At 45.8% G+C, this 27,985-nt stretch overlaps 1 protein-coding gene across 1 annotated transcript in view; it reads right to left on the bottom strand.

The window, feature by feature from the left end:
- Positions 1-566: 566 nt before the first annotated feature.
- The window catches only part of TPRG1 (tumor protein p63 regulated 1), a 248,314-nt gene continuing 220,895 nt past the window's right edge, over positions 567-27,985 (bottom strand). Inside the window, exons 5-6 of the mRNA XM_086944623.1 lie at positions 16,354-16,507; positions 567-1,546 (exon numbers count right to left, since the gene is read on the bottom strand). Coding sequence (XP_086800749.1) covers positions 1,352-1,546; positions 16,354-16,507 — 349 coding nt within the window. The 3' untranslated portion in view covers positions 567-1,351. The remainder of the gene's footprint in view (positions 1,547-16,353; positions 16,508-27,985) is intronic.

Genomic DNA, 27,985 nt, shown 5'->3' with positions numbered 1-27,985 from the left:
ATGCGATTTCCCATTCATTCCTATGGGCCTAAAGGCCCATAGGAATGCATGGGGAGTCAATCCTTATTTGCTTATAGCAATTAGCGAATCGCAAATAAGGATGTGATTTCAAGGGTGCCAGGGTGTCTCAAGGACACCCTGTAGCACCCCTGAAATTGAAATGTACACTGATGTTGCGCACACACATGTCCAAAGGACATGTGTGTGTGTGTAACATGCAACTTAGATAAATGCACAAAAGTGCATTTATCTAAGTTTTGGCTATTTACCACGTAGTCAGACTTCGCTGTAAATAGCGGCTCCGGATTGCGAAATCGCAATTTTAAAATGGTTCATGCATTGCATATAAGGAATAGCAATTTGTGATTCCTTAAATGCAATTGCAATATCAGAACTTGCAATTATTTGCAAATTCTTATATTGCGAGAGCATTAACCATTGATGAATCCCAAATGCAATTTTTGCGGGCGCAAACGGCCGATTTTTGCGATTCGCACCGTTTGCGCTCGCAAAAATGCGTGATGAATCTACCTGTTAGAGTTTAAAACACTTGTTTGATTTGCAGCTCACTTTGGAAGGACATTTATTTTGAACACTTTTCATATAGATTCCTATTGCACAGGTACATTAAGAGAAAAATAAGTTGCCTCTTTGAAACTGCTAAGTTCATCTCTTTCTACCTATTGTAGTTTTATTCATAAAAAATAACACAAACTCCAGAAGTGATCTGCAAAACAGGACACCGTTATGTGTTTTAAAATTTGATTAAAAACATGAATTAATTTCAACAGACATAGAAAGAGTAACATTCCGACAAAGTCTGATTAAAGGCGCCCCGCATCCATGAAGCCATTGTACGGAGAGGGCCTGCCTGGGCGCGTGGGCCGCTTTGGCATGGCCGCCAAGTCCTGACTTCCTTTTAAATTCTTGGCTGGCTTCAGTGGTTCCTCAGAGGCTGAGGCGAGATCCTTTTAGAAAAAAACCCATTGAAAGTAGACTTTATCCAGAAGATGGGGGACAGGAGGCTGATGAAGGCCTGTACTCATCAGAGATGGAGCGGCCTCTGGCTTTCTACAAGCCTTCTGCCCCTCAGCAGCAAACATGCAAACCGTTTTTGGCAGCAACACACTTTTCATCAATGCAATAGTACATCAAAGAAGGTAACATAGTAGGCGAATGAGGGACTGTTATTCCCCATTCTTCAGACCAATATATTTGAGCATCTTATATCCATGATGTTATTTTCGTCGGAGTCGACAAGGCACAGTCGTCTGGCCCCTTTCGGCTCATTGAGCTTAAAACCCCAGCGGCAGGTGTGTTCAGATGTTGCAGAACAGTCCAAACTTTGCTTTCAGAAGCCTACGCTCCCACGCGCCAGCGAGTAGCCCAGCTTGTTCCGGTTTCCGATGTAAGACATGAATCCCGCGTAGGTCTCGATCAGGATTGGTTGGTTCAGGACCACCGCGCCATTGGCTCTGCCTGGGACCGGATCCAACTTATGGGCCTTCTGAACCGCCTGCACCAGCTCTGCCGTGAAAGCATCCACCTGGGGGGAGAGGAGAGGTACAATTATAGACACCCTGCTATGCTTGACTTGACAGGAGTCCAAAGCCCCGCCCACCCTGGCAATGCTGCGTTTTTATATTTATAACATTCTGGACATGCCTTCAGCAGCTCTGGGGACCGCCTTCATGAGGAGAAAGGACAAATGCAACACAAGAAGCCAGCCTACAAACCCCACTATTGTATGTCACGGCAACCAACTACCCGTCTGTATGTGATGGGACTCACTCCCGGATGGTCATTGGCTGCTCGGCAGATGTATGACAGCTGTATCCTAGCGCTGTATGACAGCTGTATGCTAGCGCTGTATGGTAGCGCTGTATGACAGCTGTATCCTAGCGCCGTATGACAGCTGTATGCTAGCGCTGTATGGTAGCGCTGTATGACAGTTGTATCCTACTGCTGTAGGACAACTGCATCCTAGCACTGTATAACAGCTGTATCTTAGCGCTGTATGACAGCTGTATGCTAGTTGTTAGACTTGGCATTTCTTGGCATGATTACCCCTGACTTTTTGCCTCTACCTCCTCTATTTATGATGCTTTGATAGATTTCGGTTTACTGGCTTAGATGCTTTGGGCACTTTGCAAATGCTGATCAGTGTCAAAGTGCAAGTGCTCCCTGTATAAAGTGTTATGGTAATTGGTTGTCCATGATTGTTATGTTTGCCTTGCTAGTAAAGTCACTAGTGAAGTGCACTATGCGTGCCAGGGCTAGTAATGCAAATGCTACTAGTGGGCCTGCAGCACTAATTGTGGCACCCACACAAGTAGCCCAAAAGAGATAACTCAGGCCACTGCAGTGCCTGAGCGCAGTTTGTTAAACTGACTTGTTGTCCGGACAAGTGCACCCACTTGCCAGGCCTTACCTTCCCATTTAATGCACATCAGACACCCCTATCGTAAACCCAAGGTACTCCCCCCTGGGCAGGGTGCAGTGGATGTGAAAGGTAGGACATATACTAAGGTGTGTACCATGTCCTGACAGTGAAATACTCTCCATTTCGTTTTTCACTGTTGCAAGGCCATCTTGCCCATAGGCCAGAATGGGGGAGTTTGTAATATGTTTGCAACCTATCTTCCCAAAGGTTTAAGGTGGAGAGGTGAAGTTTAGTGTGCCTGAACTCACAATTTAATAACACATCTTTTGTGAAGGTGGCTTTTGAATTGTGTGTTTAGAAACCACTCTTTTAGAAGTGGCTGGTTTTTCGTTCTAAGAATTCTGTGTGTCTCTGCCTAGTTGTGGATTGACTCTCTGGATTTGAATGTGATAGGATCTGGGGAATGTCTTGACCCAGGGGATAAGTAGGTGCGACAGCCACGGCTGACCTGCATCTGGAGTGTAGGGGGAGGAGAAGCCCAGAGAGGTGAAGAGGCCTGGGTTGCTGCTATAAAACAATTGGCTCATCTCCTGCTGAGTGATTGAGGACCCAGACCCCACCTATCAAAGGAAGGAGGTGTCCCTGGCAGGGAGACACCCAGAACTGGTTTGGGCAGTGCTGTGTCCCGAAGTAACGTGTCTCCAAGGAACCGAGGAGAGCTGGCTCCCTGTTGTGGAAACTCAGGAACATAAAAGTTTCCAAGTGGGTCTCAGCCACGCTGTGTGCAGGTGCTTCGTACAGCCTGAGTCCCTCTTAAGAACTGTGCCATGATTGTGTGCACCCGGAGTCCAAGTGAGTCTCAGCGACGCTGTGTGCATATGCTTTGTGCAGCCTGAGACGTTCGTGAGGATTGCCCTGTGATCGTGTGCACCCGGAATCCAAGTAAGTCTCAGCGATGCTGTGTGCGTGTGCTTCGCGCCGCCTGAGACCTTCGTGAGGATTGCCCTGTGATCATGTGCACCCGGAGTTTAAGTGAGTCTCAGCGACGCTGTGTGCGTGTGGTTCGTGCAGCCTGAGACCTTCGTGAGGATTGCCCTGTGATCGTGTACACCCGTAGTCCAAGTGAGTCTCAGCGACGCTGTGTGTGTGTGTGTGCTTCGTGCAGCCTGAGACCTTCGTGAGGATTGCCCTGTGATCGTGTACACCCGGAGCTCAAGTGAGTCTCAGCGACGCTGTGTGCGCGTGCCCTATTGCAGCCTGAGACCTTTGTGAGGATTGCCCCATGACTGTGTGTTCCCGAGCAGTCTTGTTCTCTGCTTCGATCGACAGTGTGACCAGAAGTGCTGCGATTGTCATTGCCATCGGCCAGGACCGGCATCCCCAGAGGAGCTGTGAGAAGTCACCGCCGCCGGCCGGAGCCTGCCTTTGCCAAGGAGAGACCTTGAACCATCCCAGTCGGGGGTCCGAGTTCCACTGCCCAAGATCAAGAAAGTTGCACTGGAGGCACAAGCCGCGAGGAGAGAAGAGTGAGATCGCATCCCCCAGGTAACGCTCCGCGAGCGTGCGTGTGTCGCCACCTGGTGCAGGGTGCGGGCTACGAGAGAAATGCTCTCGGCCTTTCCCATCTTTGCAGCGCGAGCCTCCGCTCAAGTCCGTATCGCGGCTTGTACGTGCCGGGGAGTTGTGGGAGTTGCAGTACCGGGCCGGAGTGTGGAACCGCAGTTTGTTTCCCATCATTACCATGTGGGGGCATGTTTTGGCAGTAGCTGAGCGCGAGTCAGTAAGAGGGGCATAGAGACCGTCCAGAGCACTGCGATCGGTGCCGAAGTACATTATTTTTGCATTACGAAGTGCCTGGTGGTTGCATTACGAAGTGCCTTATTTTTGCATTACGAACTGCCTGTTTGTTGCATTATGAAGTGCATTATTTTTGCATTACGAACTGCCTGATTGGTGCATTACGAATTGCCTGATTCTTGCTTTACGAACTGCATAACATTGCATTAGAACTGCATGAGATCATTGCAAATAAATCATTAATACTGCAAGAACCTACAAGGGCTTGATGGCCTAATAACCAGCAAGGTGAAATATTAAAAAGACGCATATGTTGGATTTTTATCGTTTGGTCTCATTGTATCTTTTCTTTATAAACATATACTTGTTTTTATGAGACTCGTGTGGTGTCCATTTGTGGTGTTATCACTGTATTACTCCGAGCGTGGTTGCAAATACTTTACACATTTGCCTTGGAGATAAGCCTGGCTGCTTGTGCCAAGCTATTGAGGGGGTGAGCGGGGGCTATCACAGAAGGTGTCCTTCCTTTCCCTGACTTAGAAGCAAGGGTCCCTATTTGGACTAGGAGTAACTACCTCAGCCAACTAGAGACCCCCAGGTCTAACACTAGTGCTGTATGCAAGCGCTGTATGACAGCTGTATGCTAGCGCTGTATGACAGCTGTATGCTAGCGCTGTATGACAGCTGTATGCTAGTGCTGTATGCTAGCGCTGTATGGTAGCACTGTATGACGGCTGTATGCTAGTTCTGTATGCTAGTGCTGTATGACAGCTGTATGCTAACGCTGTATGACAGCTGTATGCTAGTGCTGTATGCAAGCGCTGTATGGTAGCGCTGTATGACAGCTGTATGCTAGCGCTGTATGACAGCTGTATGCTAGTGCTGTATGGTAGCTCTGTATGCTAGCGCTGTATGACAGCTGTATGCTAGCGCTGTATGACAGCTGTATGCTAGTGCTGTATGCTAGCGCTGTATGCTAGCGCTGTATGCTAGCGCTGTATGCTAGCGCTGTATGCTAGCGCTGTATGACAGCTGTATGCTAGTGCTGTATGGTAGCTCTGTATGCTAGCGCTGTATGCTAGCGCTGTATGACGGCTGTATGCTAGTGCTGTATGCTAGCGCTGTATGACAGCTGTATGCTAGTGCTGTATGGTAGCTCTGTATGCTAGCGCTGTATGCTAGTGCTGTATGACAGCTGTATGCTAGTGCTGTATGCTAGCGCTGTATGGTAGTGCTGTATGCTAGCTCTGCATGCTAGCGCTGTATGACAGCTGTATGCTAGTGCTGTATGCTAGCGCTGTATGGTAGCGCTGTATGCTAGCGCTGTATGCTAGCGCTGTATGACAGCTGTATGCTGGCGCTGCAAGGAATGAGCATACAATACTGACCCCAATAACTAATGGGCTGACAACTAACTTTGGGCTCCGGGAAGTGTGCTAATCACTCTAAAGCGCTTGAACACCTTGACATAAGCAGTAAGCACTACATAAGTGCAATTTAAACACTCCATATGTGCATCTTTTTGGGTGCAAGAAGTGGCGGGAGGAGAGAAGCAGGCGGGCTGCAGTGAGGGAGAGAACACTGCCTCGTGCGGGTAAACCGGAAGAGACGAGCATTAGCATTAAAATGGGAAAACACCTTTAAATGCCATTAGTAGACAAAGGAACAAAATTCCAAACTGGTGCCCAGCACTGAAAAACATCTGCTCCAAATGAGTTTCTTTTTTGTGAAGGGCGGCTTCTGTTAACAGGCAGTTGCTAGACTTAAGCTCTCTCCCAGGAATATAGTGTGACAAGGAAAAAAAGAATTTAGTGCTACAAAGAAATACACAGAGCGTAAAAAAAAACTATTTTTCGCATCCCTCTGTCTCATCCCAAACTTTCCGACTTCTTTGAACTCTCAAACATCCTTCTCAAACGTTCACCCCTCCTTTAGCCATCACACCCAACTAACAAGCAGACCCAACTACTACTTACAAAAAAAAACGTTTCCCCTTTACAGATCCAGTCTTATAATTGTACCCCTACTCCAAACTCCCCCTTTTAAAACCCATTCAGATCATTCCATCCCTACTCCAAACTCTACTAAACACACATGAAATCAGGAGTACAAATGGGGAGAGGCGTTGGCCTAACGGCTAGGGCGGTCGGCCTCGAATCTGGGGAACTGGGTTCCAGTCTTGGCAATGACGCTGAACATCCTGCGATTCTGGGCAAATCACTTAATCTCCCTGTGCCTAACAAAAAAAATGAATGTGTGTCCTCATGTAATGCAACAGGTGCTATGTAAAGCGCTCTGATACCCGATTCGGGTGAAGCTTAAGCTATATAAAACTTTGTAAAAAAAAAAAAAACTAACACAACCAATGCACAAGAAAAACACAAAACATTTTTACGAACTTCGAATTTTAGGTTCCAGAGTAGTGTGCTACTCGCTGAAAAAGTGCTTCAATGACTCAGCAGGGGTCGTAAGTGCTATATACATTGATTTATGATCACAATTTACAATTAAAATAAATGGTGGTTCCGGCAGCAGCTCGTGCAGTTGGTGACTGGAAAAAAGCTAATGTTTTCCTGATAAACTTCACTGTAAAAAAAGGAAATGGATTGAACTGTGAGTCGAGGAACAGGTATTGGTCTGTGTGGATTTCCAAGTAATGCATGCTTTGCACTGAATTTGTTGGTTCTTCCAAAGGAGAAGACGATATTATCGCCTCCAACAGGTCCCATCTCTTTCCCACTCTCACCAACGCCTCGATTCCAGGTACAAAAGGAGAGGACCAGGCATTGCATCCAAGAGGTCCCATCTCGCTCCGACTCTCATCAGCGCCTCGATTCCAGGTGCCAAAGGAGAGGACCAGGCATTGCATCCATGAGGTCTCATCTCTCTCCGACTCTCACTAATGCCTCAATTCCAGGTTCCAAAGAAGTGGTCCATGCATTGCATCCAAGAGGTGCCATCTCTCTCTGACTCTCATCAACGCCTCGAATCCGGGTAACAAAGGAGAGGACCCTACATTGCATCCAAGAGGTGCCATCTCTCTCTGACTCTCATCAGCGCCTCAATTCCAGATGCCGAAGCAAAGGACCCTACATTGCATCCAAGAGGTCCCATCTCTCTCTGACTCTCATCAACGCCTTGATTCCAGGTGCCAGAGGAGAGGACCATCCATTGCATCCAAGAGGTCCCATCTCTCTCTGACTCTCATCAATGCCTCGATTCCAAGTGCCAAAGGAGAGGACAATGTATTGAATCAAAGAGGTCCCATCTCTATCCGGCTCTCATCAACGCCTTGATTCCAGGTGCCAAATGAGAGAACCATGCATTGCATCCAAGAGGTCCCATCTCTCTCTGACTCTCATCAACGCCTCGATTCCAGGTGCCAAAGGAGTGGACCAGACATTGCATCCAAGAGATCCCCTCGCTCCTCGACTCTCATCAATGCCCCGGCTCCAGGCACCAAAGGAGAGGACCATGCATTGCATCCAAGAGGTCCCATCTCTCTCCGACTCTCATCAGCGCCTCGATTCCAGGTACAAAAGGAGAGGACCACTGTGAGGAAGACGGCTGCCTTACCTCCGGGGCTCGTAACGGGAAAGAACCTGCAGCAATATCGCAACCTCCCAATGCATCTTGGGACTTGAAGGAACTGAATTCAGGCCAATTGTCATCCTCGTATAATATGTCTTCACAGAGGAACAACCCGGAAGTAAATACAGTGGACCCGGGAAGTATACGCGAGGAACCAGTAAAAAGAGGAGGAACCCTGGAGGCGGGGTCTTGGACCAGCGAGAGCAACGACGTACAAAGAGTGAGAGGAGATGCCGAAGATCGACACGAACCTGGAGAGGACACCGTGGAGTTCCAGACGGAGATGGGACCTGCCGTATACCAGGAAGACGACGAGGCGGGAGACCGGTGGACCGAGGAGTGGTGGTACCCGCCGGAGGAGGCTGGAGAGCGGCCGCAACTCAAGGAGAGAGTTGCGTGGGTGCCAATGAGTGGGGCGGGCACCGGGGAGTTCTGAGGGGAGTCGGGAAGTGTGTGGAAGGGGAAGCGGGTGGACGTAGGAAACAGGAGGGCCTGGCTTGGTTTCACCTGGTTAGTTTAACCCCTGACACGCCGCGTAGACTCTAAGGTAAAAAGCACGTGCAAGGCTGCATGTTCTTTTGGTAAACACAGCACGGACAAGGTCGCATGTTCTTTTGCTAAAACAGCACGTAGCGCGTGTTCTTAGTGAACCATCTCATTTACCCTCTTTTGGGTTTATTTAATACCCGACAACGGAAGCCTACGTGAACCAGTAGCTATCTTCTTTATTTCTTTTTCCTTTGGTTATTTCCTTCCCTCCCTCACCCGAGCACATTCAATTCCTGGACTCGGTATTCCTTCACTTACGGTGTGGTGACTGGTCATTTTTAAGACCAAAACGATACAGAGTGACTGACGGCTCCATTTATCTTTCGCTTCTATGAGCCTCCTGGGAGACCCCATCCAGTCCGAAGAGGAGGAGCCAGGAACATCAAAGATTGTCTGCTCATCATCCAGTAGCTCAGAAGAAGACCAGGAAGAGAGACCCCCTGTATCATTGAATATTCCACTTACTGCAAATAAACCACTTATTTCGGATCATACATACAGCCTCCTTGCCTGTTTGTTAAGCGTGCGCTCCCACAACCACGCATTGCATCCAAGAGGTCCCATGTCTTTCCGACTCAAATCAACGCCTCGATTCCAGGTGCCAGAGGAGACGACCATGCATGGCATCCAAGAGGTCCCATCTCTTTCCGACTCTCATTAACGTCTAGATTCAAGATGCCGGAGCAAAGGACAATGAATTGCATTTAAGAAGTCCCATCTCTCTCTGCCTCTCATCACTGCAGGTACCAAAGGAGAGGACCATGCATTGCATCCAAGAGGTCCCATCTTTCTCTGACTCTCATCAGCGTCTCTATTCCAGGTTCCAAAGAAGTGGTCCATGCATTGCATCCAAGAGGTCCCATCTCTCCCCGACTCTCACCAACGCCTCGATTCCAGGTATCAAAGGAGAGGACCATGCATTGCATCCAAGAGGTCCCATCTCTCTCCGACTCTCATCACTGCCTCAATTTCAGGTTCCAAAGAAGTGGTACATGCATTGCATCCAAGAGGTCCCATCTCTTTCCGACTCTCATCAACGCCGCAATTCCAGGTGCCAAAGGAGAGGACCATGCATTCCATCCAAGAGGTTCCATCTCTTTCCGACTCTCATCAACGCCGCAATTCCAGGTGCCAGAGGAGAGGACCATGCATTGTATCCAAGAGGTCCCATCTCTCTCTGACTCTCATCAACGCCTCGATTCCAGGTACCAAAGGAGAGGACCATACATTTCATCCAAGAGGCCCCATCTCTCTCCGACTCTCACCAATGCCTTGATTACAGGTAACAAAGGAGAGGGCCATCCATTGCATCCAAGAGGTCCCCTCGCTCTCCGACTCTCACCAATGCCTCGATTCCAGGCACCAAAGGAGAGGACCCTACATTGAATCCAAGAGGTCCCATCTCTTGACTACTCTCACCATTGCCTCGATTCCAGGTTCGAAAGGAGAGGACCATGCATTGCATCCAAGAGGTCCCATCTCTCTCCGACTCTCATCAATGCCTCGATTCCAGTTGCCAAAGGAGAGGACCATGCATTGCATTCAAAAGGTCCCATCTCTCTTCGACTCTCACCAACGCCTCAATATCAGGTACAAAAGGAGAGGACCACTCATTGAATCCTAGAGGTCCCATCTCTCTCCAGCTCTCGTCAACGCCTCGATTCCAGGTGCCAAAGGAGAGGAGCATGCATTGGTATGGTGCATTTCAATGGATGTGTTGGGATTTGAGGTTGTGTAGGATTATGGGTGTCTTTGACAAGAGGTTGTCTGGGATGATGGAGTCTGTTCCATTGGGTGAGTTGGCATTGCAGTTTATGTGATGTGGCACCACATATGTGACGTTCATGATTTCTGCCAATACACGCAAATAATTCTGCAATGTTCCCCACGGTTACTCAACACATAATGGAATGCTTCCAAGAGGAGCAAACACACCTTCTACTGGCAGAAGTATAAGGTTGGAGTACAGAACAATTTTAGGCTTTCAACCTATGAACTGACTCAAACCTATATCAATGCAGTCAATTTATTTTCTAAACAAGCTTTATAATGCTTCATTTTGGCCACTTTGTTTTACGAAAGAGTTCTTGATGTTGTGGGGGTGGGGCAGGGGTTTACCTTCATGTTGCCCTGATGTCAAAGGTTGGTGTGCTTACCCGGTCACTCATTGCAAACCTATGATTCAGGTGAAATAATGCCAGGTTTTCCAAAATCCAATGACCCCCCGCCCCCAATAACTTTCTAAAATTGGCTGCTATGACCGTTTCACCTGTATTCAAAACACTTATCACTATGGAAGGACTGGGAAGGGTAGATCAGTAATTTCAATAAAATCATATAGGTAGGGGAAGTGACATCGTACGAACACTGACCCTAACAACAGTCTATAGTATTTTTTTCTGCTCGAATATGTAGCAGACATCAAGCATTGCAGAAAACAGCAGAAGGGAGCAATGTCTCTCACTGGCTGCCCTTGGGTAGTTTCCTGCCTTTTGCTTGACTTTAATGTGCTGCACCAAACCTTAAAGTCTTGAGCTATTGATTTGCAACCACAGGGCATGGGTAAATAGCAAATCCGGGCCACGTCCTAATGTACTCACGTCTGCACCTTCGGTTTGTGCTGGGTCTCCCCTGCTTTCTGGTTTTCTTGCGGAATTTCCCTGGTTACGCCAAGTAAGACAAACTTTTCGGTAACCACAATGCCATTGGTAGCACCACCGTTGGCTTCTCGCTGTTGTGCAGCGTCATTGTCACTTTCACGCCTCAGTTATGTCACATCACCCATGAGGCAGAGGACCGCCCATTTAGTAGTCATAAACCTACTTGTGAAACCGAATAAGAACCGATCAAACCTATGGAAGTCCCATAGGGTCGCTGCTACCGCCACTCAGTCACCGTTGACTCATAATCCCTAGCATCAAAGCTCGGCTTTGTGGTTTGTGGTATTTTCTAAACATACCAGGGGATATTCCACCTAAAGCACCAACTGACTTCCACGTCAGAACGTTTAACACTTCAAAGCAAGATTATGTTCTATGAAAGCTGATAGTTCCCTAATGAAACGGGCACCCGCGCTGCAGTAGTGGGGATGCAAAATGCTCCACTGTCTCCTTATGTCCATCCTTCAGGATGCATATTCAAGATTTTCATTGAATCTTCTTATGACGATCAGTAGGAATTCATGGCCACCAACATGCACCGAAAGAAAAGCTCCTCCAGTGAGTTACCACTCGTGTGCAGCGCCTTTCCCTTTGCCAGTGGTATATGATAGTTTAAAACAGCAATACAGGCTGCAGTGGCAGGACTGAGACATGCTTTTGGTGGGCGGCATAATGAATGCATCAAGCCCACTAGTAGTATTTAATGGACAGGCCCTGGGTACATGTAGTACCATTTACTAGGGACTTACATGCAAGATAAATGTGCCAATGAGGTGTAGTCCAAACACTTTAGCACTAGTTATCAGTGGCAAGCCCCAAAGATACCTGAAGCCAGCAAAAACGAATTCAGAAAACAAGATTGGGGAAGGCAAAACGTTTGGGGAAATACCCCACCAAGGATGTCCAGTCTAACACACAGCATTGCAATTTTGTGTTTGATTTTTATTTATTTATTCATAACGTTTTTGATATTTTTTACATCTATGTTTTTGCAAATGATATTAAACACTTCAATATTTTTAAAATCAATATTACTTATCGATATTCTGCACCAAGATATTTTGTCTGTCAATATTCTTGAGCCACAATATTTTTGCAACGATATTCAGCTAAGTCGATATTTGTGATTTGATATTTAGGGGCTCATTTATGTTGCACTGTGACATTTGTGTTCTGTATAGTGGGCACGTTAAGGTTAGGTACAAATAAAACAACAATGTGGTAGGCATGCTATGCTAGGGCTGGGAGGATGTATGATGTTACAACGCGTACTTTTAGCACGCATACCATTACAACGGATTTTTTACAACGCAGGTCATTTTACAACGGATACCATTACAACGCAAAAAACTACAACGCACATGCTATTACAACGCATACCATTACAACGTAAGTATAGGTAAGTATATGATAATAATATATCATTTTAAAAAATGTTGTAAATATTTATTAATTTATTATTTAATTTAATTATTTGTTATATATTATTTTAATAAAATTATTAATTAAATTAATTTTAATTTTTTAATTTGTAAAAATAGGTTAAAAATACCCCTCTACCCCAAAACCCAAACCCAGCCCAAAAACCTAAAAATACCCCTGTACCCCAAAACCCAAACCCAGCCCTAAAACCTAAAAATACCCCTGTACCCCAAAACCCAAACCCTGCCCTAAAACCTAAAAATACCCCTGTACCCCAAAACCCAATGTTTATAAAAAAAGATAAACTTACCTATAATTATACTTACGATGTAATGGTATGCGTTGTAATAGTATGTGCGTTGTAGTGTAATGCGATGTAAAGGTATCCGTTGTAAAATGACCTGCGTTGTAATAGTATCCGTTGTAATGGTATGCGTTGTAAAAAATCTGTGGTAACAGTTGCATACCGGGCTGGGAGCATGGCAATACCATGCCTGATGCAGAAATAACAAGGTGATGTATGTGTATGTAGATGTGTATTGTGTATTAATCTAAGCCCCTGGAAAACACTCAGGTTGCATCCCAATCCATCATTTGTTGCCTACTGTGCTGCCTCAGTTTGGACCCAGCCACATGCAAATCAGTCTTGACCCTGCTCTCAGTAGGAACAGTCCGGACCGAACAACCAGACCAGGTCCTCCCTGAACCGAAACCCAATCAATCTTCGACATGTTTCTCCCTACTTAGGGCTCTTCAGCGAGCTATAGCTTGGTTTCAGTGGCACAGTGAGCCCAGGACCCACGTATGGGCATACCCAGGGCACTTAAGGCAACAAATGCAAGAACAATAAAGTGATGGATGGAATGCTTAAATTAATTTCAGCAACAGGTAATCACTCAGGCCGCATCCCAAACCATCGATTTTTGGTGTGCCACTGGAATGATGCTGAGGAGGCCATAATAAGGGCAAAACCAGTACTGGGTTGCTTGTTTCCAATTTAGGGAGGACCTGGCCTGACAGTTCAGGTAGGACTGTACTGATTGGAGAAGGGTGAAATCTGATTTGCATATGGCTGTATACAAAGTGAGGTGGCATGATGGGCAAAGAATGATGGCTTGGGATGTAGCCCAAGCATTTGCCAGAGGCTGAGATTAATTCTAGCATTCCATCCATCACCTGGTTGTTGCAGATGCCGCCCTAAGTGAGACGGGTATGTCCAGATATGGGTCCTGTGCTCACTGTGCCTCTGGAATCAAGATATCCTGGCTGATGAGTCCATAATAAGTGCAAAACTGGTCCTGGGTTGCTTGTTTTCTGGTTCAGGGAGGACCTGACCTGGCAGTATAATCTGAACTGTTCTGATCTGTTCCGATTGAAGCAAGGTCAAGGCTGATTTGAATACTGCTGGGTCTAACCTGAGGTGGCATGATGGGCGAAAAACAATGGCTTGGGATGCAGCCTGAGCGATTTTCAGTGGCTGAGATTAGTTCAAGCATTTCATCCACCACCTTGATGTTGCAGACGCCACCCTTAGTGAGATGGGTATGCCCAGACGTGGGTCTCGTAAACAGCTTGAATCACGCTGTACCTGCCTGATTAGCCAAAAATAGGAGCAAACTGGTCCCAAGTTGCTTGTTTTCTGGTTCAGTGACGACCTGGCTTGGCAGTTCTGGCTGAACTGTTCCGACTGGAGCAGGGTCATGAGTGATTTGTATATGTCTGGATCCAAACTGAGGTGGCACGGTGAGCAAAAAACGATGGATTATGGTGCAGCCCGAACGAATGACAGTGACTGACATTAATTCAGGCATTCCATCCATCACCTTGTTGTTGTCGCACATACCATGCCATGGACATTTGAAAGAGGTTTAGATACAAGTCTTTCTGACACCTAATTGAAATAAAATACAATGGTCAGGAGGCTAGTAGGGATGCACGACTTGAGGCTTTGCGCCTAGTATTAGTCAAGAAAAAAACATGATTTGACAGACGATGAAAACTAGTGTGCAGGTGAGGCAGTTACAAAGATGCTGATGGGGTCATTCATGAAAACCATACAGGTAGCAGAACTGACATCACAAACACTTTGATCTAAGGACATCCCTGGAAGTGCTTTGCAATGTATGCCCCTTGACCCCGATTTAGATGCTCTTTAAACAGTCTTCCCTAAAAACCAGAGACAACAGTATATTATTAATCAGTGATTGATTAACGGCATAATTAAACTAGCACATACCAAGATCATACTGACCTCTAAGAACTACAATGACCTGAATTGATAACTCAACGATGCCCAATCCCTGAGCCCGCACTTATTGTGTGTTGAAAGGAAAACATGTGAACAAAATCTGAACCCTTTAATTCCTATTGGTTCCCTTTGTTCGCTGCACCTTGCAAAGTTTAATGATGGATTCCTTCTACCGACAGAATGTGTGAGTTGACAAAGCAAATGTGTTTTTTTCTAAAATTCTATGTTCTTCACAACAAAATTAAGGGCCTTGTTTAGCAGGAATTCCCAACCTGGGGTGCCCACACCCCCATCCGGTGCGAGATGGCATTTCAGGGGGTGCGGCAAAGAGGGAACGTATGAACTGTAGGCATAATAGTGTTCTGGCAAGACTTTTGTAGGGGGTGTGAACATCAATTAGATAGTTTCTAGGAGGGCGAGACATAGAAAAGATTGGGAACCCCATTTGTGTAGGGTTTGACATGGCAGCGGCATCACCAAAGTCGGCGGTAGTTCCCGCGCCAAAGCGGGGTACCAATGCTCTATTCGGAGTCAGGGAAGCACCAGGTCTCCGCCGGTGGATGCCCTTGGAGGGGGGCACATTGTCACGATGATAGCCAGACAGGCCGGGTCTCTAAAGAGGGTGGATAGGCCTCTGCCAGGCTGGCGGAGACCCCCCACCCCCCATGCTGGACTTCCCACCAGGGTCCAAAGGAGGCCCCATGTATTTTGTGTCTTCTTTTTACTTCATAAAACAAACGAGTATACTCCAGTAATTTATTCACTACTTTCCAAAAATATTTTCCTACTTGGAAAGAGACGCCATTTCAAGTTCCAAATTTCAAGAACTTTGACTAAATTACTTTCAGTCATCACAGTTTTTGGCAGGACACAATGATTGACCGATTGTTTTACGCTAAAAATGTTGAAAACAAATGTTCCTATCATTTTTTTAAAGCTCGGTAGATAAAACAGAAAGGAAATCATATTTTACAATTTTTTTAATTTACCTTAGTGGTACAGGGGAGAGATTTTTATCGTAAAAGTGGTTTATAGTTTCATTTGCACTTAACAAAACATGTTTTTTAGGAGGAGGGTGCGAAAGTTACCAGATTATTGTTTCGGTTTTCAGGTCAGAATAATTAATAAAAAATATATTGCACTTGTACAGTTGTGCAGTGAAGTCGTGTGCAAGTGTGTGGGGTCAGATGAATGGCAGGAACCATTCTACAAAGAAGCAAAGCGCAGGATGTGGGAGATGGATTTACCAAATGTAACTTCTGTCTTGCATTTTTAACTGAGGAACTGATTTTACTTGATTAAGTATAATTCAAGGTTACCTACGTGGGTTTTATTCAGTGTGATTTGGTGTGTTTTTAAAAATAACATGGGCAATCTCCTATAAGGGAGCATGTTGAGCTCAGGGTGAGGAGTAGGGTTTTGAGTTGAGGTTGGGTCAGTTGCACATGTCACCCCGAATTCTGATGCTCTTTGGGGTGAGGGTTTGGAAGTTCTTTGAGTCCAAGCCTTGGCAGCTCAGTGTTAGAACAGGCCAAGTTTAGCAATCAAGCAGGACAGTCGGCATCTCCGTGCACAGGAAGTGCACAAAGTCCCTCTTCTAATCCCCTGGCACGTGGTTAACCCCCTCGGGGCCGGACAGAGGACCACTTCCTGACTCACGCACTTCCAAGGGATGCATTATCTGAACCTGCTCTGGTCTCTACCTGGCAGATGATGGCGAACCTCTCGCTGCAGCTCTTCACCGGGTGGTCAGTGAACGTCGTGAAGGGAAGGTCCGACGACCAGGGGTTCCAGCGCGAAAGGACTGACGCTTCGCGCAGCTTGTCCCAGAACAGGCGCACGCCTTCCCCCTCTCGTCTGCAAAACACGGAGAAGATTGTCAAAAACATGTCAATCCAAGCAAAACAACACAAATTCAAGAGGAAAGAAATACCCTAATGTCCACATTCCATTGGATAGACATTGGGCCAATGACAAGCTCTGGGCCAAGCCAAGGTGCATGATAGAGCGAGTGAGTATGGCTGCTGTGTAATAATATTCCTTCGGTGTTAGGAATTTCCTATTGAGTTGGCCAAATCCGTCTCTTTTCCTTCAGACTCCAACAGAAGTACGTAGTACTGGAGCAAAGCCCCACTTTGGACTTGGTTACCAGTTGGTCAATTAAATGCGATCCAAGCGTAATCCCTTGTTTACCCATTGGTCGGAATAACGAGTTTTCAGGTATTTAACAGATCCAATAACTAATGGATCAGTTAAATACCGCAAGCATCATTACATTTCTGTAGGTCAAACCGTCCAAAATATAACAGGGGAAATAAGTACGATATTTACAGTACCACGTAGATTTTGGTGCATTAAACACCAAAATCAGTGTGTTATTCCCCACAAACTCAAAAAAGGTGCTATTTATCGCACCTGATGAATAACGTACTTCGCTGTATCGTTATTTACCAGGTGCGCTAAACAGAACCTTCACGCGTAATCAGGGCCTTAGACCCTCATTACAAGTGGCCTGGTGTGTGTCCTGATAATCTTCAAGTACATCAGGCACCATAATTAACACCCAGTTAGGAGTTGTCCCCGAGAATAGGGAATAACATGCAGGTTTTGGTGCCTACTTCACCATAATCCGCCTGTCTCAGTAACCATCTAGGATAACCTCCCGATATGTTCCATGAAAACCGTGTGAGCCGGTGTTAGCTGCTTTCCTCAGTATCTACCACATATACCGGAATTATCTGTGCTGCTCATATTGAGAGCCTTAGAATCGGGTAAATGCGAAAATGAATGCACAATAATGAATAACAGAATTGTCGTACCCCATGGTCTCCTGGTCAACACACTGCCCTCCCACCCAGCGGTCAAAGTGCATTAGAAAAAGTATGGGAACTGTGATGCTGCATGCGATGGGGGGCAGAGTCAGTGAGCGGGATGAAAGGTGTGGCTATAAAAACAAAATATACTGTATTTTTTTTGTTCTTTCATCGTCATATAAAATAAAGTGGAGCTTAAGTGAAAAATAGGTAATAAAAGTTGTTACTTAGTGGAAAATGCACTGTAGTACATTATGAAACCTGTATTAGTTAATATGCAACAGAGGTCTTTGTCTGTAACCAGAGAGCCTTAGAATTAATTCTTGTTTGGTGCAGCGGAGAATAGTGACTTGTGTATTTTTCGTGCTATGAGGTCACAGCCTGTGACAGAAAGCACTGTGAATGTGTAAGTCATTATTTTAAACTTGCATTACACACACTATAAGATAAACTGCTACAAAATGTGCAAAAAGGTTCAAGATGAAAGGGTTCTTCCAAAATATATTTTTTAGTAGTACCCAGATTGTACATAATGCAATTTTTTTTACATAACTGTCCCTTCAAAATGTCATCAGGGGTAGTAAGCTTTATATAAATACAGTTACAATTAGAAGCACACACTTCACAACTCAGTTGTTAACTCTTTTCAGTACCACTCAAAAATAATAAATCTTTGTCACCACCAAGCTTCGAGTGATTTGATCCATTAAAGCCAGAACCGGCTCCCAAGCATCCTTCACATTGCAGATTAACTCGTTGCACACATTTGCATTTCTTTCAGGCTGACATGCACCCAGGCAGGAAAGCTTGTTAAGCGGTCTGCCCGTCTTTGGTTTCACAGCACAGGAGACTCCGTGAATGACACTTCAGCTGAAGCAGTTAACTTATCAGATGAATCACCCTGGGACGCCACCAGACACCTGTGACGACATTATGAGTGAGGGGGCTTCCTGTACTCTGCCTGGCAGTGCCAATCTGAAGCCATTTGCAAGAGCTGCGCACTGTGTGATCCTGGCCTCCTGATCACGGGGCGTGGCAGTTGCCCACAGCCCCGGGATGGGTCAAGTGGCCCTTCCTCGCCTCCTGATCACACAGGGCGTGGCCATTGCCTAGAGCACCTCGGTGCTTGGAGCCCGTGGGCAGCTGGGCTGTGGGTAGGCCGAACATGGTCTGGGACACGCCAGGATGGACATTTCATGCTGCTGGAATATATGGCCGGTGTCGTCTCACGCCCCCGAGGAAGCGGGCGCTTCCCACTTTGCATTCCAGCATTCCCTGCGTGGGCTGTGCATTTAAAGACCCACTGATCCCGGGTTTACAGACACAATACAGGGCTTTGCTGGAGGCCTGGCAGGCGCTGCCTCGCGGTGAAAGCTGAAACCCTGTCATTTGGGGCTCGAGGATTACTCGTTCCCAGAAGGGGGTGCTGCAGGGAGCGCCCCCACCTTTATTCTGGAGCTTACCCCTCCGTCTGAGGGAGCCTCTCATATGTTCGTCTGGAGCGGGGTCCCGGCTCACCCGATCCCCTGTGGGGGTCACCCGGGTTCTCTCCAAGGCTGCACTTTCAGCAGGGCGCGGGCACTTACCTACACTTTGTGTGTGTGTGTGTGGGAGGGGGGCGTTAATTCAACATCTTAAGCACTGCATCACATCTTTGCTGCAAACTTTGAGAAATGCGTGTAAAACATCCTGTAAAAGAAGGAATTGTGGGTAAACCCCACTTTTAGCCAGTGAATTCGTTTCTAGAGAATCTCTTTCACAAAACTTTCTTATAAAGGAATTTTCACCGGGAGACGAAGTTTCGTTAAGTTAAAAAAAAAGCTAGCTGTTTTGTTCGTGAAGTGCAAAGTTTGTCAACTTCTAAAACTTAATGTGCGAAATTTAAATTCCAAACACCTCTTTTCGAGCGATGCTTTCGAAGTCTGAGGCCGCCCTGGGGCGAGCAGCGGTGTCGCTTCTCTGCTAAGGTTTATTCTATAATTCTTAAGAGTTCCGCTCACAATCGCCTTTTCACTGCAAAAGGTTTCGGATTAATAAATCCGGATTTGAGGAATATTCCGATCCGGCTCAGTTACAATTTACGGCTGTGGAAACCATGACGGTGCAGCGGATTTTTAGGGGCCCCATTTCGTGCTCGGTGATGGGACACGGGGATTTGAAGCTCGCCATTGTGCCTGATGGGCACCCACACAACAAAACTTTGTGAGCAGTCACAAACATTTCCACCCAGTATTTGTGCACTCAGTTAACTTCGCTACATACAAAAGCTGTACTAAGTGTATCAATGCCTATGAAGGGGCGCAAACACGACTTACTTAGAGGTGTGGGGAATCCTCCCAGGGGCGGCCTTAGGCATGTGCAAGCTGTGCACCTGCACAGGGCCGCCAAACCCCAGGGGCCGCCGCGCCAATATATATCCTTAATATAATAATCCTCTGAGGATGGATACATATTTGCGTAGCAGCCCAAGTGGCAGGGATTTCGTGGCCTCCGGCTCTGTTCCACTTCCACACAGCCTCCACTCCGGGGGGCTACACCCCACCGGACCCCCTCTTCCGGGGCCCCCTAGCTTTGCTCCCAGCCCAGGGACGCCATGAGCCGCCCCTGATCCTCCTTTTGGGACCGCGTTTCTCATGCGGATAGAAGGTACAATAAAGTAAATCTGGCCCCAAACTGGGGTCACCAGAGAGACCAGGGAAGACATTCTCCAGACTTTTGTAAGCAGCACAGGGCGCTTCCCATGAGGACACAACGCTGAGGACACAGCGCTAAACCACACCAGGTGGTGCCGCTGATGAGAAGCGCTTTAGTGGCAATAGAACCAGAGGGTGGAGAGAGACGTTCACAAAGGCAATGGAGTCAATCTCAACACCCCGACAGGAACCAGCACTACACAATCCTAGCAGAGGTTGACAACACACTATCGCCATGAAGCAAAGACTGCTGGCCACCGAGTTCAGAAGTCTAAAATAAAACATCCTAACTTTTCACAGAAAAATAAAAAAGGCCAGACATGCTAAATACACGCTGGCTTCAAGAGAACCAGCCAGTCAGTCAAAATAATTTATTTCCAATAAATACATTCTTATAGAAATATACACACATTTCCCAATTCCTTAAAATAGAAAAAAAAATCTTGCATTCCCTAAAACAACAATTTTGGGGGGTCAGTCAAAATACTTTATTTCCAAGAAATATTTCAAGAGAAGCAGTCAGTTTACGTAGCTTCATTTAGCCCAAAACTGGCAGCGTTGAAATGCAAGAGGTAGCTCATAACAGACACACAGCTGTCACCTGACTCGTCCCCTCCCCCTTCACTAAGGTTCAGCACGCCCCCCACAATGTCAAGCTAGACTTCAAAGGGGCAGTGTCTGACGTCATGGGCACTCAATGCCCAATGGAGCACACTCACCTTGTCATTACCACAAGTCTGGCTTCTGATCGCCAATAGGGTTGGAAGGCAACAGGGTGGATTTTAAGAAACAGTTTGCAATGTTGTAGATGATGACACGTCACAGTCCCGATACTCCAGCTGGCCAGTTGAAACCTGTTGTATATTGATTCTTCTTGTAATATGGCTGACAGTAGTCATTAGCACTTCCTCAGTGTTTTCACCTTCTCAGCCTTCCCTGAATACCTGTGAGTGTTCTAACCTGTACCAGAGTGTTCTACCTTTGTCAGTTGATGGTCTGGTCCGCTGGCGAGGTTTGTACTCAGCTGTGTCTTGGAATAAATCTACATATAATCAACTAGAAGTATCTTGTCATCTATCACCATTTTATTTACAACAAAACCCTGCAGCCTATTTTATCCGATTGAAAAGCCAGGAATACTTACGGAATTTGCGTAAAATCCTAGACGAAAAATCTGCTCTGCTAATACCATACTGCACACCGTACATTGATCACGAAAGACCAGGAAAGAGGATGGAAAGCTGATATACCCTGTTAAGATGGGTCCAGCATTCCAGAAAACTCAGAGACAGCCAGGAAAGGTACTAACAAGACAGAGTAATGTTCTTAGGTGGGGTCCCTAGGGCTCTGCCATGTCACTGCTATTTATTCAACGTCGAATTGCCCCTTCCACTCATTAACAATATTCAGCATCGCCGACGACACTTCCAGAAGTACTTCACAATATGAAACACCATAGCAGAATCATGTGGGGTCTTAGGATCTTAGCAAGACAACAATATTCCAAATGATGCACCTCACCTTTAGCAATTTATGCATGAGGTCAACCTCTGCCTAAGACTGAAGACTTCCTTAGGGGCGATCACCTGTTGAGTAGGCCCCACTTACATGGTGGCCCTCCATCAACAACCTGGGGCTGACCTATGACTGCGGTCCCGCCTACAATGCACAATACAGCGCATTATCAACAAAGCTCATTTTTAGTTTCTACATTTCCGAAAACTCTGCTTGTCCTCCCTACCAATGAAAACCAGGATCACGTCTTGAATAAAATACTCCTGTGTAAAAGCCTACCACAGTTTTGTATGCCTTTAAAAATAGAACAGCGAAAAATGAGCTTACAAACGGTCACCCAGTAAAAACGTAAACTATCCCGTGTATAAGAAATGCTTGGCCACACTTACAAATTACTCAGAGTGGGGCTTTACCCCCCCCTCCCCCAACTAATTAAAACAAAGTGGATTATACATTAAATCACGGATGCTCTCACCAATTCTTTCTTCAGGAGGCACATTACAATATTCGTAGACTTTCCTATTTTAACGTTAAAACACCAGTAAAACCCCACCGAAAGGCATATGTTCTTATCAATGTTAGTCTATTGAGCACAGATGCCCCTGCAGACTCAAAAACTAAAATGCCATCCAAGGAAAAGGAGAAAGTGGCATTTTGGTTTCTTTATGAGGGGACAGGCATAGGCTAATTTTTTTGTTGAAGGTGGCAGCAGGAGGGGAAATTGGTCCAACGATTTCCTTACATTTTTAGGGATGCCACTAAAAGGTATCTTTTATACTTTATGTTTTTCACATATGTGTTTTCTTGGAGTACAGATGCAAGGTTTGCAATCATATTTTTGGATTAGATGTAATTATTTATTTACCCATTAGAGGAGGTATCTTATTTAAAATAGGATGTGATCTTTCTATAGTGTTTTCAGTCACTAAGGGGGTCATTAGGATGGCGGGCAGATATCGTGAGATGGGACCGCCTGCCATAAGGGCGGGGGTCCCCGTGGGGGCCATTAGAACGCGCCCGCCGCAGTGGCGGGCGCATCCTGCATTCCTGACAGTGCACTCAGCACCGCCCGCCACAATGCCAGGAAGTAATGTTTAGTAGACAATTACATATGTATGTGGAAAGCATTACACGAACAGAAATGAAGGAGACGGTTATGCAATTGGTTTTGTGTCGTTATTCATCTTATATTTAAAAGGAATTGTGAAGCAGGGTCATATTCATACAGTTGAGGCAGCACTGTATTGGACAAATCATATGACAACCAAAATTATACTTGGTGCTCAATGGCTGCATGGAGCCCGAGGGGGTTGAAATCCCCCCGGGCTCCGTGAGGCCTTTGTTAACAGCAACAGCTGTGAACAAACATTGGAATGTTGACGCTCGGGGCTTTTACAAGCCATTAGAAGATCGGAGCACTCCACTGTCTACAATGAAGCGCTCAACATTCCAATGTTCTAATATATCTAATTTATGGCTATGCTATATGAAATCGATACATAAAACTCAGGTGAATTGATAAATGTGTCTTTAACTCGCAGTAAAACCACGGTGAATAAACATCCAGGTAAACAAACCGCCTTTCCAACAACTATGGGTGTGTTAGCAATTATAAATTAAAGGGATTACATGACCAGCAGCTAACAGAAAGGATAAATATGGTGCTTTTACAACAGTGTTTGGCATTACAGAAAGAAAGAAATGTTTGATTTCATTCCTACAAATACAAAATATTTATTTATTTATTCATATATTTGGAAAGCAGGGCTGTAACCGGAGGTGTCCAAGCTCAAGAACGTAGAGACAACAACAGAGAAAGAAAAGAAGGCAACGAGGAAACAAGAAAAAAGAAAGCAAGCAGCATTAACTCCTTCCACGCGGGGCTAATTCTCTGTGGGGTGAGGGGCCACGCGGCACCGGGGTACGCATGACGAGCCTAGCTCGTCATGCTGCACAGTGGAGCTGTGCTCATGATATGCTGGGCTAGTCACGACTCCGCCTACTCCCATAGAACGCCCGCACAGGCGGGGATTAGCCACGCTTGGGAGGGCCGCGGCAGTTAGGACGAGCTCAGCTCGTCATGAGCACAGCTCCACTGTGCCTCATGACGAGCTGAGCTCGTCATAAGCATCGAAGGTGTTAATGAAACAAATGGCGGGGGATGGTCTGGCGCGGGCCCAGCAGGAGGTCATTTTTGGACTGACTTTCAGGGCACGCCCATCATGGAGTTTTGGAAATCCAGCAAGGCCAGAAAAATCTGCCCCAATTTCCTATTATTTTGTCAAACGGAATAGAAAAACATTTATAGAATTTTGGATGCTTAGTGGTCAGTACCAGAGTTGTTTTCTGAGGAGGGAGGGCTGGTATTTTTGTCACTTAAGACCGCACAGTGCCAAACTCCAGGTTACTGGCCGCTGCCCACCTACAGTTTAATATCGTGGCTGGCCTACCAGACAACCTCCGCCTCTGCTCTACTTTTGGTCAGAGGTACAAGGGTGGCGGAGTCATGTGGTAACGGTAGCGTCTTCCCCAGCCCTGGATCTTGCAAATAGATTTCACAATACACTGGAGCTGCGGTTGAACATGGCTTTATTCTCCAACATTAATTCACGGACTGCATGTGACGTCACATTTCCCAGAACCACACCCAAACACCTCCCCCACATGTCACATGGCTCCTGTTCAGAATCCGCCCAGAACCGCAAGGGTCCTAGTGCGTACAGCATCAATATGCTACAGGAACTGTGGAGAACATGGTCTCAGCTCCCGAGCATTACTGCCCCGTAGCGTGCCTTAAAAATCTTGTACACCTCGTTTCCAGCCATCCACCCCCCACCCTCAGGCCATCTTCTCACACCGTCGTCCATTTTTTTTATTTTATAGTGCATCCTGCCATTTTTTCTTACTACCATTCTTAACACTTTCCTCACCAAATCCCAATATTTTTAAAAAATCCAGAGAAAGCCTAGTGTGGTGCGAACTTTGCCCAGCCCCCGCTTAGCCTACCCCCGTCTCCCGCTCTATGACTGTGCTCTCCTCACAATTCGAGAGGGAATCCTGGGATTAGAATCCGGTGCTAGAAGCAAACACGAACAAAGAAAAAAAACAGAACACACATTATTCTGTTCCCAGGCACCCTTTCAAAAATTGCACTGACAATCTATTGAAGGAACAAGCATTGGCAAAACCACTAGATCTAAAGTACTTTTATATGTTCTTAAATAGCATGATTTCAAAATAGTTGACATATTTTTGCCTTATCATAAACTCCTGCTTGCTACAGTTCTCTGTTACAGTGAACTGATATAAGATATGCTTCAAGAGAATTTACTACAAATTGTAGCTAAGAATGTATGTATGAAAAAAAGGAGCATGACAGACTTTATAAGGGGCAAGTGGGTATAGCTAATGGGAAAATATTCTTTGAAGCTCAGATAGAAATTTAGGAAGGATTAAGGAAATGAGGGCACACGTGGAAGGATTGTTTGGGGTGATCTAACTCATGGCCCGCCTTAAGATGGCCGCTGTATGACTCATTATAAACATGTAATAATGGAATCACTGATTTGATTTCTTTTACTTTGGGAACATGTTGTTTGTTAAACACACACAAGCATTCCACTTTCCATCTCACATCTAGAAAAGCATGTGCTATCAGCATTGTGAGATTAAGGTATCTTCCATCTAGGACTGTACTTGGAGAATGGGACACTAGACCGCTTACGGAAATAGTGTTCGACCACCCCAGTTAGATCGCTTAAAACATTACAGAAATAGAAAAAGGCATTTATTCCTGCAGTGGGAGCACAGTCGAGGTCTAACTTCAGTTGCTTTAACTTGCCCCAATTATGGTGATCTCACGCGAACTTAGAGAATTACATTAATCAATGAATTTGGTATTTGCGGTCATTGAGAGACAAAGACAATTTTAGAAGGTCAAGAGATCCTTGGAAGGGGCATCCGATTTGTAAAAGAATCATTTTCACGGTATGTCGTCACACTCGTAAGTCCTTACATGGAAAAGGCCTGAGTTATCGGTCCATCAAGTTTGTTCGTTATTGTCCAAGCAGATCCATCGACAAAGCCTTGCACGCAGTACCACGGATCAACAAGCCTCGTTCGGGGGGTAGATCTTTCTCCTATCTTGCCCCTCGGCTTTGGAATAAGCTCCCATTCCATATACGTCAATGGGTGGACCATCGTGAATTTAGAAAACTTCTTAAAACGTCACTATTTCTGGCCTAATTCACTTTGCCTACCGGTTTATGAGCTGCGTGCACCAAGATACCCTGTCTGGGGTGATTTGTGCACATTACAAATTATACTAACAAAACATACATTTTGACGCCTATAGGTTAAGGGGAAAGTATCAGACAGCAGCAAAAAGTTGTCCCATTGCACAATCTGGAGCTACTGTAATTCATTCAGCTGCAGTAATCTCCAGGTGAGGACACGCTAGTGTCACACTTATTCAATTTACAAGTGCAGCAATCCTCCGAGATCCGACTGGACAACCTACGCACTCCTGCCGTCGAACGCAATCCCCCGGATTGCAGACTTTGAGCAGCATTTTCCATTTACCTGTGAATTTCCTAATGTGCCACTGAGAACTTTATGGTAAATTGAAAAAGCATAGCCCTGAGCAGAAAGCAAAGAAGATTTATAAGAGAGTAGAGGCATTTGGCACCAGATGTGGGGTGTGTGCAGGTAAGAAAAGAATGTTCCAAGAAAGCAGGAAGGAGGGGGGGAGGGAGAGAAAAATGCGCAGAGTGGAGGACAAAGGCGGCTGCACCATGAACAACACAAGGTAAACCCAAGATTCAGAATAAAGCTCATGTTGGCATCTAGAAATGCTTCGCTCCTCCTGTTTATTTATCAAAACAAAGAGATTTAAAAAAAAGCTGGCAGGGCTGAGGCTGCTAAATGCTGTTTTGCTGTCTGGGTGACCTCAGCCGGAATATTTTTCCATGACTAGAACCAAAAAGACGCTGGCGCAGAGTCAGGCACTGAGGTTTCAGAGTGTGTCTGCTTTCTCCATCCCTGCCCCCGGGCCCTTTCAAACCCACGGGCAGGTGCTGCCTTTATGTGCGTTCTGCTCACCTGGCATCCACCCAGAATCCTCCGGGGCTGTGGCCTTCACCTGCTTAACTATTTCCTCTCTTAAGCAGAGCGAGGCTGGGCTGCTTCAACTTAGCTTTTCAATTCTTTAACAATCTCTTGGGATACTCCCTTCAGGCCGTTTTGCTCCAAATGTCACCACTCTGCCTCTAAGGCAAGGGGAATGAAAGAAAAGAGCCTAAGTGCCTGCTACAGATGTGCTTAGTAAGTGTTGCGCTATTACACTGCTTGCTTTATAACCCTTGTTTTGCATCTCATGCTTCAAGATGCTGCTAACATGTGCCTCCAGTCTGCACAGCATGTTCCTCGCTGCTGTTGTGTTTGTACATTGTGCTGTTGTGCTTGTACGCTTTGACACCATCTTTAGGTCCGGCTTGACAGCACAACTGTCGCCAGACCTAATGTGATCTACCTAAAAAAGAGCTTTCATGAGTACTACAGAGAGGTGCCTTGGCTCCGCCCACATGATGGCGGATACGAGAACATGTTTTGATTGGGCAGAAGTTGTGCGCTTCCAAAGCAAAAGTGCTTACCACCTCCCCCACTCCCCCAAGAGCTGTAAGCATTTGTTTATCAAGTTGTAGAGCTCTTTATCAAGTCTAGTTTTTGTGTTACAACAGAGCTCGACCTTTAGGTGAAGCACAACCACAGAAATGCTCGAGGTCTCCCGGATAATTAGGTAACCATTGTGTTTGTTCTCTTCCGGTAGCAGCCCCCTTCTGTGTTGCTGTCCATCCTCATCTTCAGAGATACTTTAATATGGCCCTCCTTGAGAGAATGTTTTTTTTTCCTTCTTTCTGATTCCCAGTTTCAAGATTTATGGGTTGAAGAGACTTTTTTTATTTCACATGCTCTGGAAAGTAATTTAATTATTCATTTTAATTTACAGTTTAATTTTTGAAATATGTATTACTAATATAATATTTAATTTAAATAAAATGTAATATTTCAGTTTATTAAGTTAAATTAATTTACTCATTTAATATACTGTAATTTTAAATTACCTATCCCTGAATCCTAAAAACTGCCTTCTGTCTCATAACACCAGCTATCCCATAACCCTAAAAACCCCTTTCTACCCCTTAACACTCCCCATCCCTAAACCCTGAATACCCTAACTACTGATTACCTCTATCATCCCTGACCCCTAAATAGCTCTTTCCACCCATTAACACTCCCCTTTCCTGAACCCTACA

Source organism: Lissotriton vulgaris, chromosome 11 (genome assembly GCF_964263255.1).
Source record: "Lissotriton vulgaris chromosome 11, aLisVul1.2, whole genome shotgun sequence".
In the NCBI taxonomy this organism is placed as follows: domain Eukaryota; kingdom Metazoa; phylum Chordata; class Amphibia; order Caudata; family Salamandridae; genus Lissotriton; species Lissotriton vulgaris.
Note: the sequence above shows the minus strand (reverse complement) of the source record. Positions and strands in the feature narration are given on the sequence as shown.